The following is an 11714-nucleotide window of genomic DNA, read 5'->3' on the forward strand; positions in this document are numbered from 1 at the left end:
GCCACCCGCCCGTTAGCTTCCTCAGTTGGAGGCTTGAATGCCAACTTCCACCTTGCGATCAAAAGAAAATGAACGTTTAGTGTAGGGCATAATGAACCCGCTCGAGGAGTTGAACAAGCTGATTAACAGGGACTGGTAAAAACCGTGATTTCAAAGAGGACATGATGAACACTCTTCCTCTGAGACAGCCATTGATGAATGATGGCGAAGGTTATGAGGAATTTGCAAAAGCTAGGGTTTCTGTTTGCTTCTCGGGAAAACTCAACCCTCTCTGGTTGTCCGACAACTTGAAGTCAGGAGTATGTCATGGTATGCAAACGCCCCGGGTGTCTCCGGAGACTGAAGGAGAGTTAATTAATTAATTAATCAACAAATTCTTTTTCAAATGATTTTATAATTCATTTGTTTTTTCGAAGATAAGTCATTTGTTAGCTAGAGGTAAATATATAGTTTGATACCTAATTATTGTGGTTTGATATGTAATTGCATGCTTCGCATGATGAGTGCATAAGAGTTCACAAAATATTTAGTATTGAATGCAGAGTAAGATAGGTAAAAAATGTGTGCCCGAATCACTATTTCTTCTTATTAGCGGCACAATTTTAAAATCACTATTGCTCGTGATGCCATTCTTTTAGGCTCTATTTGTATCAGCTGCCCTCGAGATTTTGTTGTTGAATGTAGTTTTTTGTCTTAAAAATAAAAGTAATTGACAATTTTTCTTGGAAGTCTCTATCTGTCATTATGTTTGTTAATAGAAAAGAAAATTTATGGAAACCATTCCATTATGTTTATCCATTGATTATTAATTCATTTGATTTGATAGTCGAAAATTGAAAAGATTGTATAAGAAGTAAAAATAGTTGTATGGATCACACTACCCATTTTGTAGTGTTTAGAAAAATTGTGACATTTCATGCAAAACAAGCGTTACCCAATTTTCTTTTAGGAAAACTAATGAAAATGACTTGAAAAGTTTTAGTTTTAATAAAAAACATGTAAGTTGTGTTTAATGATTAGTACAAGGTATATATTAAAGTAGTCCAACTAAAAATGATTCAACTATAATAAATTATGATTTGTCGATTTTACCCCTAACTTTTTTAGGTTGAGTTACAGATTTTCTTCATTAATGGAGTTCATCGTTGTTTTGCAGACTGTCTTCTTTTTCTTTGAAACAAAAATATAGATCCTCATGCTATTTAATTTATATTTTGTATTATTTCGTTGAAATGTGATCGTCGTTATTATTTATAGTGTATTCGAGGTATTGTTTTTCAATTTTTCATCGTCAGTGGAGTTCATCGTTTGTTTCTCCAGAAAATAAATTTGAGATATACATGCTATTTAATAATAACGACAGGTCACTGTTTCTTGACTGTAAAAATAAACTGTTTCTAGATTTTAAGTAACACTGTTTCTGGAATCTAAGTCATTGTTTCTGGAATTTAAGTTACTGTTTCTGGAATATAAGTCACCATTTCCGGATCCAAATGAAATAGACACACTGTTTCTTAAATGTAAGATAGAAAAGAAATAGTGAAATTCACTGTATTTGGATTCAAAGCAAATAAGCACCATATTTCTTAAATATAATCAACTGATGTATGAAAGAAAAGAAACAGTCAAAGGTTAAAACATAGACTGTTTCTGGAACTAAGTCACTGTTTTTGCAATCTAAGTCACTGTTTCTGAAATTTAAGTCACTGGTTTTGGAATTTAAGTCACTGTTTCTAGATTTTGGTTATTTTCTTTCTAGACACTGTTTCTGAAATTTAAGTCACTGTTTTTGGAATTTAAGTCACTGTTTCTAGATTTTGGTTCTTTTCTTTCTAGATACAGTGTTTGTTTGTGCACAAACAAAACAAACATTGTATTTGATTTTTTTTTTTTTTCTAGAAACAATGTTATGTTTTGGGTTATCCAAAAATAGTTTTATGTTTTGGTTCTTTTTTTTTTAATTTTTTTATTATTTATTATTTATTATTTTTGTTGGTTTCTACCATTAAACTTCTTTGAACTTGTTTCGGCGGCTTTGTTCTGATGAATGCTTCCTTTTTCAACTCTAATTTGAACTTTGATTTGATTGTTTTTGAAATGGGGGAATTCGATTTCATAGGAAGACATGGAGTTATTATGGAAGTTTCGTGTTGGGTTGAGGTTGGTGAAAAGTCAAGACAATATCATATCATTTAGGGGTATTTACGGAAGTGTAGATTTGTAGTGGGTTGGGCTTGTAAGTTTGACCCGTGGACTATTTTGGATGATTTTTTTTTTAAACTTTGAGCCCTATTAGTTAAATAACATTTTGGGATGATTTTTGGTTAAATATTTGTTGACCCAAACCCTTTTTATTAAAGCTCCCATTTCTTTTTCTGTCTAGGACAACTAGCGTTCTACTATTGATCACATGTCGATGGTTCCGTTCCATAGCCGGGCAACTAGTGGCAGCGTTCCATAGCCGGAGAACAAGTTCGTGGAGGCGGACTGGCGGTGCATCATTTTCGTCTTCATGATTACAACCCAGTCCCCATATCCACTTCTTAAACATATCCGTACACAATAATCGGACTTTGTTCTTGTAGATGAGCTCTTGAATTTGTCAAAATTATGTTTCCATGTTTGGTAATATACAGATAAAGATTGCAGAGCAGTAGAGCCAGAGAGAATACTATTCATGCACCACCACCATTCAATAGTTTTTACTCTGTTTACAACGACAACTGAATCGTTCTTTTCTCTTTTTCTTCTGACGAAAAGAGAACTGAATCACGCCTTCGTTCTAGAACACGCTCGAGACCGGAATTAAGCATAGTACAAGGTGAATTTTCTAATAGATTAAAGCATGACGGGATTAGATGCAACTGTCGAAGAGGCTTTAATTGGTGGTAGAATAACGAGAACCAGCACAGTCCCTACTTTAGAGCAAAAGATGCACCGTTGTCCTCCAACGTTCCAATAGACTCCTTGAGAAGTCTCTGTGCTTCTTCTCTCCTCCTAAACAAGAAAGTTGAGCAAATTGTCAAAAGCAATGACGTAACATCCAATCCCGTGGGGCAGTTGGTTATTCACGCTACTAATGACACCACGCAGATTATAAAACTAAGTTTGGGAATAAAATAAATCAGCGTTCTTTTATCTTCGACCCGCCACTTATGTCAGAGAAGCATAAAACACTTTACAAGGATAACAAACAAACAAACAAACAAACAAATGTGTGCACATGCAAAAGAAGCATGAACAGGCAGTTCGCACATATGTCTTGTTGAGAATTATATCAAATAATACTCTGCAAACCAAACCATACAAAAGCTTGAACTTAAAATTCCTCTCCCATCTGGAGAGGACATATGTATTGCCCTAAATAGGGCATGCAATTTTTTCCCAGTAAGGATATATGCCAAAGCCTAGAAAACTATGCAATCAATCAGAAATGTGGAGTAACATTTCTCAACATTTGCTACTTCTTTTGCTTCTGAATGCAGTGCGTAAATTAGTTCTTACACAAGAAAGTTGTGGACAACTGTAATCAAGAGAATGTTTATCAGCCCCGTAACTGTGTTCTAACTTACCAAAGAAAATCATCATTAACTAGTTAACGAAAAATAAAATTCATAATTCAACCGACGCGAAGAAGAAACTGTGAAACTGATGATTGGACAATGCTTGAGCAAGAAAATGTTCACATTAATTCCTAAATCCTAAAACTAGAACTGAGGTAGACATACCAATATTTGGGCCTTTTGGGTAGAGTTGACGCACTCCCTGTTCTTCCAAGCTCGGAAGTATCTCATCAATCTATATAATATTACATTCCCGGCTTAAGCAACTGCTATAAACATGAGATTGCATTCTTCAAAAATAAATCCCACACCATCTGCATTCCCACCACTCAAACAAATCCCAAACCACAATCAAATGCACTCTACCAAACCAAAAATCAAAACCCACCTCAAAGATTTTGTTGGTTGAATGTGAAAATTTGCAACTTCTGATTACAAACAGTGACATTGACATAAGCCATTGCAAATCGGTTCCCAAAATAAAATCAGAAATTCATAACAATTCAAATGTAAAGTGAGAGAGCATTGAAATTACCTGATCTCAAAAACCCTAAATTGGGCAAGCCGAATTGAATTTGGGAATTGATAGATAGAAGAAGGAGCTGAATTACTGAAACAGTAAAAAAAAAAAAAAATGAAAAGAAGAAGATAATTGTAACATTTGGAAAACAAACATTTAACTGAGAAAACAACTACAAAACTCGAACAGTCGGGAAGTGAGATTACAAATTTGCCCCCCTTTCACTCGTGGATTTGCAGTGGAGCTCTGAGGAAGATGAAATGTGGAAGTCGAGAGGGTGAGAGCTGGGCTTGCGAAGCAGAAGGGGAGGGAGGGAGGGAGGGAGGGAGGTAGGGAGGGGTTTGGTTCCTCTTTTTTGAGTTAATTATAAGATGCCCCTTCACTTGTAGTGATTGTTCCACTTTAGTCCCCAAACCTTTTCAATCTAAACTGAGTTGCTCTCTCTTGTAGTGGTTGTTTCACTTTGGTCCTCGAATTTATATTCCGATCTAAACGAAGTTGGTTTCTAAACTTTAAATTGGTGTTAAATGACAACAACGGTGATGTCAATTACAAAAGTTGTCGAAGTTCGTTGCGGGGATAAACTCAATTGGAACATTTGTATGGTATTAAAGCAATGAACAACAAACAAGCAAGGATCAAGTACGTAGACAAAATTCGAACATACCAAGTGAAGGGGGGAATGGAAGAATTAAGAAAGCAAATAGATTGTAATTAAATTGAATGAAATGTTTTGCTACCACTTTTCCCGATAGTCACCACCTCCGTCCTCTCGAGCCTAAAGCTCTTGTCGGACAGCTTAATGGTGGTGGCCATCTCCACATTTGCCATATGTCCTCATATGGCAAATATTGTTGCAACTCTGTCAAAAAATCAAAGAGGCAACTTATTTTTTGCAAAATAGATAAAACTCTCATGTCATCCACCCAGAATGAGATTTAAACTTAGGTGGAAAAAGAGCGAGTATATTATTCTAGCCAACAAACCTATCGAACTAATACAAAAGAGCACTTATTGAGATCCAAGACTTACATGGCCACAATAAAAAAACACAAATTTCCACATTTTCAAAAGGTCCAAAACTTAGGCCTCAAGAAACAAATTCAAACGATCAAAATCAATAGCTTCTTAGTAAGCAACAAATTTTCAGTGTTGAGCACGAAGCCCTCGGTTTAGATTGACCAAACGAGTTGAAGTATCCATCTGAGACCCCCTCGCAGATGAACTCCTCCCTGACCCTTGATACCTTGTGTTCTGACCCGTCCCTCGATACTGCCCAGTCCCCGTTCGGTCCCTAGAATAACCGCTTCCTCCGCCAGTTTGGCCATATCCCAACGTTCTATATCCTGAACGCCCGGAGGAGCCACCACCCTGCCTTCCTTGAGCGAAAGAAAGGTTCTCTTGCCACCTTCCACTCAGAGCAGGTGTCCCGGTACCATAGTCCTGGCTGTCTCTACGCCTCATAGGCAGGTCTACTGCACCACCGCCTATCTTCAACTCGGTTGCCCTTTCGTTACTTTCTGCAAGGATCGACAACTTCTCAGTCAATTGGAAAGCCAGAGCTTGTAGTCTAGTGTGCTCGATGTCATTGAACACAATGCAGCGCGTGGGCTGATCCCAACTCGCGCGCAAATCATCGTTGATCATCATCTTGCTGACAATGCAATGCGCATGTGCCTCTGAGAGCTCAAACATCTTCGCGAGCTGTTCCAAGCTTAGAGTCTTATATGACCGCGAGTAGGTCAAAAGGTAGGTCCTCAGAGCCTCCTCCTTGATCTTAGCCTTGAGCATCTCGAGAATGCTTTCACGTTTCCTGAGGAGCTTCCAGACATGAAGGGAGTTGACAACATTGAAGGCCTTTTGGAAGTCGCCTTTGCTGAGGGCTCTTGTAGCTGCCACTACATGATCCCTGACATTTTCAGGGGGTCCTGTGAACGTTTGCTTCTCGTTAATTTCGAGCAACCGCCTGAATGTCTTGCTTATCACTCTGCGCTTTGTATCGTGGGCGTTAGCTGCCATATTAGGCACTTCCAGCAGCATGGCACATATCAAATGCACCGCCTCCAGGAGCTCCGGGTTTATATGCATATGGTAAGGCATCTGCCTCCTTCTCTCCAGCCTTTCCTGAAATTTTGTAACATAATTCATGTTATTCCTCACCTTGGTACAAGTAAGATCTCGTGGAAATTTCATGCAGTTGTTAAAAAAGCAATTCGACAACACATGATCTCCAGTTAGTTCTACAAAAACCAAATTATCTGGTTGTGGCCTTTTCCGCTTAGAATCTGCTTGTTGAGTTCTGATTACACGTCTATACGAACAATCAACACCCATAATGATTCAGATCATAAACCAAGTAATATGATACATGAAAACAATAATGAAAACAAAAGCACTGGTACCTGCTCTGGAGTTTTCTCATGATATCTACTTTGGGAGACACCTTGGGCAAGCAACTCTTTTACTCTTCCACCTGAATACAGTTCAGAAAGGCAGCTATGTCCTTCGAGGATCAATCCAGTCCGAAATGCGCACAAACCAAGTTGTGCCATGGCCCTATTAAAAAGAATCTGGGTTGAAATGTCCATATGCTGAATACTTTCTTGCAGGTGACTCATTAGCAGCAAGTCCCGCGCAATAGAAAACTCATCTAGGAGAGCATGATGGTAAATGTCACAAAGCATTGCGCGGGCTTTAGTCCGATCATCACCATACTTGTATATCAAGGAAACCAAAAGATCCATCAAGGCCCTACTGCTCTCAGTAAAAGTTGGTTTCCGAGGAACGAGCTCAGGAGTTTCAACAAATGCAGGTGGGCCGTGAGTTTCCTCTGCTGCTTTAGCCTCCTGCTGGCCTTCACCACCAGCATCAGCGTCATCCTGTGTCTGCTCAGCCAATTTTCTCATGGCATCATAAACTTCTTGCGGTTTATAATACACAAGTTCAACCCGCCTTAGCGCTACCTTTGCAGCAGCTTTAAAATTCCCAACTTTTTCCAGGTACTCTTGAACATTTTGAGCAAGAATAAAAAACATAGGCTCGTCTCGAAGTCTTTCAATGTACTCGCGCGTGTGAGGGTCAATGCATTGCAAGCTCTTGAAAAACTCAGTATCGATCCTTTCTACAAAAGCCACTAAGTTTCCCCACACTCTGATCGTGCCATCATAATCCGATCCTTTCTGGGATTCATTCTCATCAGGCTCAACCATGTCATCCACCGAAATGTTTGGATACTGCACAAGAATATCAAGTATAACAAGCATGTTCTGCACACACTTTTTCCACACATTTATAGGCATGTGCCCGCTGAGTCCTGGGTTGACATCAAACTGAGCAGACACAAGGCTAAAAAGAATCTCGAGCTTCTGGGCAGGCGTTTTAGCAACTTTTGTCAAGAACGTCAGCTGCTCCACCTGCTCAAACCTCCCTGTCCCCTTCCTTCCCCGCACAGCCACAACCTCTTTGAATTTCTTGTTGATCATATCCCACGAGATTTCGCTAGGATCTCTCATGAATTGCTTGTCCATGAGCTTATCCTTCTTGCTCAATTTCTTCTCCCAACCATTCTCGTTATTACCATCTTCCTCCCCTTCACTACCCGAAATTGGAATTTCAGTTGGATCAATTTCAGAATCCGTTTCTTCCTCCTCTTCATCCGGCGATTCTTCTCCCCCTTCCTCCTCGCTCTGCTCGGGATTCTCCCTATACTTTTTAATCAACTCCTCGTACTGCTTATTGTTCTTCTTCAGCCTCTGCTTCATCGCGTTCAACGCCTTGGCATTGCTACTGCTCATCTTCTTCTTAGCATCCTTGTTTGCCAGCGCTTGGGCCAAAAAATCCTCGAACAACACAAGCGCTTTGATGTAAAATGAAGGCACTTTTTCGGACTCAGTCACGCGCATCACCTTCTCGAGCTGTTTATTGATCTTGTCAAAACAGTCCTGCAAGCTCACCCAATCATTTATGTTCTTTGCATTCTTTATCTTGTCAACCGTGGCATTCATCTCATCAAAGCGTTTGTCTCTCACGGATCTAACAACACGCTTCTGTCCATCGGAATCATCGCTATCACTATCGTTAATGTCCTTAAGGTATTTGTTATCGGTTTGCTTGGTGGCAGGATCACCGCCTGCAACTTCAGCTTCTGAATCGTAATCACTATCATCCTCCGAATCGCTTCCAGTCTAAAACAACACATGAAAAATTAATTTAAAAAAAAAAAACAAGAAACTAACTAGCACATTATCATATGCTTCTAAGATTTCATCAAAATGTAGAATCCAGGAATTATGAACGAAAAAAATACCGGATTCCAGAATTTCGATGCCATTCTGTCTCAGGAGAAGATCACAACACAAGAATCTGTTTGGTTTACGCCGAAACGGGTTGAAAAATCACCCTCCTGTTCATTACAAGCAACCAATTCATGAAAATCGAAAATAATGAATCACAAGAGTAATGAATCTAAAATTTTCGAAACCTTATAACACGTTGCATGCATGAATCCGAAATACGTAACATTAACAAAATGCGTGAACAGAATAAACGGACTGCATGGTTTCGATATACGATTCGCGAAAACCGGGAACAAATTAAATCACATGCATATGAACAGAGAGAGAGAATTGGAATCTGTCTTACAGTGGAGGAAGATAGATTGAGATTTGGTAGCAGATGAGAAGTTGGAGAGAGAGAGAGATGGTTAAGTTTTTTTTTTTTTTTTTAACCGCTTAGAGAGAGAGAATGGTGGCGAGGAGGGTTGAAATTAACGGTAGAATGTGGAAGATGCAGAGGATTCGCAGTTTTTCGTTGAATTGGCTTTTTATATATAACGCACTTTGATCGGAGTGCTTTGTAATTTTTTTTATTTTTTTCGATTAATTGACAGCTTTTTTTTTGCACCTTGGTAAGAATTGGTAAGAAAGTTTATTACTTGGGTTGCAAGTTTATTCTCTTTTTATTTATGACTTCTCATATGCTTTTGTCATGCTCACGAAAGCATTCTTAATTTTTTCTATTTAATTTTTTTGTTGTCTATTTCTTACTAATTTGGCTTCAATCTCTTGGCATATAGGAATTCCTCGTCCGGAAATTGCCTTAGAAAAATCACAAATAATTCCCTCTAAACTCTTTTTCATATTAAATATACATAAAGCACCATTTTGTTGAGTAAACCATGTATTTATATGTTGATAGGCAGCAAGGGGTGAGCTGCCATGGTGGGTAGAATATTGCTCTTTATTCCACTTCGTCTTGAGTTAAAACCATTTCCCGCCCTTTAATATGAGTAATGCTAAGTAGACCAACTTTAATATAATTTTAGTGTGGTGATATCGTTTGTAATAAAAAAAATATTAAAAAGTATGATTTATATACACCTTAAGAAGGAGAATATGAACTCGAATGGATAAGAACATGTCTACTCTAACCATGTGAGAGATATTATAATGATTCCAAGATTTTACTGCAATGATCTTCCTCGACCGCCTCACTTGAACTGCAAAGTGATCCATTTTTTCTTTTCCAATTTGCTGAAATTTTTTGGACAAATTTCTTAAATCTGGGGAGTGGAGTGATTTTCGAATTAATTAAGGTTGATGACTTCGACTTTCGAGTCGATGGAGCTGCTCTCCATAGGTTTTCATTTTGAGAAAATGTGAGATCCTTTTTCATATGAGGTATCATTTTAAATAATTCAGATTACACCAAAACATATTAATTGATAGAAAAAGAGAAAAGGGTTTCAGTTCATGTCAAATTCTTTCCATTTGCAAAATCTAGTCTCCTCATCGATTATCTAAACTCAACAAATTCAATTGCATAAAACCCTAATAACTTTATGTGCAATTTCATCCTTTTTTTATTTTTTATTTTTTTATTTTTTTGCTAGGAAATAAACTTTCTTAAGATAAGGGGAATCCCTGGGAACGCCTGGAACCCATACAATCAAAGACGAACACTTGGTGTGCCTCACTAGGGAGCACTCTATCCCAAATAAACATGCGACCAACATAAGCAATAGCATCTGCGAGGAAGTTAGCTTCTCTAAAAACATGTTGCTACTGAATAGAATTAAAAGAGATTGTTAGCTATTTGATGTCCTCAACAATAGTTTTGAGCCATTTCATTCAATCTTTTATCAACATTCAAACCAATTAGTTACAAAGTACCAAAAAATTGAAATTGTGTGGTTTCAAAAATTGGAATTCCCACATGAACCCTTTTTTCATATGAAAATTTTCAACGACGGTGAAAAATTTGAAACAGGTGCCTCTCCCTTTTTCATACACAAAAAGAAAAACAACAAAAACACTCAGTAGGAGTGAAGGGGAGTGAACAAGCGAACAATCAAGAGAGATGGAGAAAGTAAGGGGATGTGGAGGAGAGAGACAAGAGGGGAAGAAACGGAAGGTTTCATGTGAGAATTTTCTCTAATCTAATCATTGCGCGGAATTATTGTGTTTTGGTGTAACAAGGATTATTTAAGTTGATACCTTAATCTACTATAAGATTAATTTTATATAATTGAATTTTTATTCTTGATATTTTTAAAGAATTAAATTTTCGTGCCACATTTTTAAAGATAATATTATTTTGTCCACATGACGCAATTGTGTCAGTAAAACATGTGGAACCTACATTTGTCATATCATCACTTAATGACCAATTTAACAGATTGATTAACGAATGTATAACATTGCAACTAAAACACAACTTTGTGTATGAGATCGCAATTGCACTCAAATTTGAAGACGCAAATTGTAATTTACTCAAAATATTTAAAAAAAAAAAGGAAAATTAATGAAAAGAGCTTGAAAACTTTGAGGTTTAAAGATAAGGACAAAATAAAGGGTAAAGTGAATGGTACCATGATTGACTTTTTAGTGTAAAAATGTGATTTTTTGTTAAAATAAACCGTACCGGAAACTTTTCGTTAAAGTTTTCCCCAAAAAAAAAAAAAAAAAAAATCATAGACTTTAAGGTAATTTTGCACAAATTTTTGTACTTTTTTTTTTCTTTTCCCTTCACATTCCTCACTTGCATGTCATCAAATGTCCCTGCTTTTCAAAAGCAAAAAAGGCCGACGTTTTTCCTCTCACATTTTACTCCAACTTCCCTTTTATATATAGTTTTTCATTTTAAATTTTTACGAAGTAATGTTACGTAACCAACTTTTTAGATTAAATTTGTAAATCATGCAATGTGTCATTAATTTTTATAAACAAGTTAATCAATAATTAAGTAATAATCCAAGCAGCAACAACTACGTCATATGATTTATAAAATATAGTTTAAATAGATAGTCTTTTTAACGTTACCCTTTTTCATTAACAATTACATCATATGATTTACAAATTATAATTTAAATAGATAATCTCTCTAATACTACTCTTTTTTATATTTACATACACATAATATATGAGCTCCATCTAGTAATACTTAGTCCATGACAATCCGCCGAACAAACAGAACATTGGAGATTTGTAGTTAACGTGAATTAGAAATATCCACCAACAACTTGCCTAACCTAGGATTGCAACTAATGTATTGATATCCAACTTTTTTGGGTTGTTTTCTTGCTCACTATCTTCAAGTGGTAATAAATAGGTGGTCAGCAAAAATACTTTTAT

At 37.0% G+C, this 11714-nt stretch overlaps 2 protein-coding genes across 2 annotated transcripts; both read right to left on the reverse strand.

The window, feature by feature from the left end:
• Positions 1-2643: 2643 nt before the first annotated feature.
• On the reverse strand, positions 2644-4914 carry LOC148692477 (uncharacterized). Its single transcript, XM_088680953.1, has 6 exons — positions 4824-4914; positions 4290-4433; positions 4099-4173; positions 3952-3991; positions 3729-3798; positions 2644-2997 (listed from the first exon to the last, which is right to left on the reverse strand). The coding sequence occupies exons 1-6, from the start codon at positions 4912-4914 to the stop codon at positions 2839-2841; spliced, it is 579 nt and encodes a 192-aa protein (XP_088537079.1). The 3' UTR covers positions 2644-2838.
• Positions 4915-5020: 106 nt separating this feature from the next.
• Positions 5021-8838, reverse strand: LOC137745179 (eukaryotic translation initiation factor 3 subunit C-like). Its single transcript, XM_088680991.1, has 4 exons — positions 8725-8838; positions 8390-8485; positions 6486-8267; positions 5021-6207 (listed from the first exon to the last, which is right to left on the reverse strand). Exons 2-4 carry the CDS (start codon positions 8411-8413, stop codon positions 5230-5232), a joined length of 2784 nt encoding a protein of 927 aa, XP_088537117.1. The 5' UTR covers positions 8414-8485; positions 8725-8838; the 3' UTR covers positions 5021-5229.
• Between the last annotated feature and the right edge of the window lie 2876 nt (positions 8839-11714).

Source organism: Pyrus communis, chromosome 12 (assembly GCF_041283825.1).
Source record: "Pyrus communis isolate YQ-2024b chromosome 12, ASM4128382v1, whole genome shotgun sequence".
NCBI classification, from domain to species: Eukaryota; Viridiplantae; Streptophyta; class Magnoliopsida; order Rosales; family Rosaceae; genus Pyrus; species Pyrus communis.

Excerpts from the sequence above, each read along its gene's own strand:
- LOC148692477 (XM_088680953.1), bottom strand. The coding sequence starts at position 4,914 with ATGGCAAATGTGGAGATGGCCACCACCATTAAGCTGTCCGACAAGAGC. Across the intron at positions 4,174-4,289 it reads AGTGAAAGGGGGGCAAATTT|TAATTCAGCTCCTTCTTCTA; the intron begins GTAATCTCACTT and ends TTACTGTTTCAG. Across the intron at positions 2,998-3,728 it reads CCCAAAAGGCCCAAATATTG|GAGGAGAGAAGAAGCACAGA; the intron begins GTATGTCTACCT and ends TTTCTTGTTTAG.
- LOC137745179 (XM_088680991.1), bottom strand. The coding sequence starts at position 8,413 with ATGGCATCGAAATTCTGGAATCCG. Across the intron at positions 8,268-8,389 it reads CATCGAAATTCTGGAATCCG|ACTGGAAGCGATTCGGAGGA; the intron begins GTATTTTTTTCG and ends GTGTTGTTTTAG. Across the intron at positions 6,208-6,485 it reads ATGAGAAAACTCCAGAGCAG|GAAAGGCTGGAGAGAAGGAG; the intron begins GTACCAGTGCTT and ends ACAAAATTTCAG.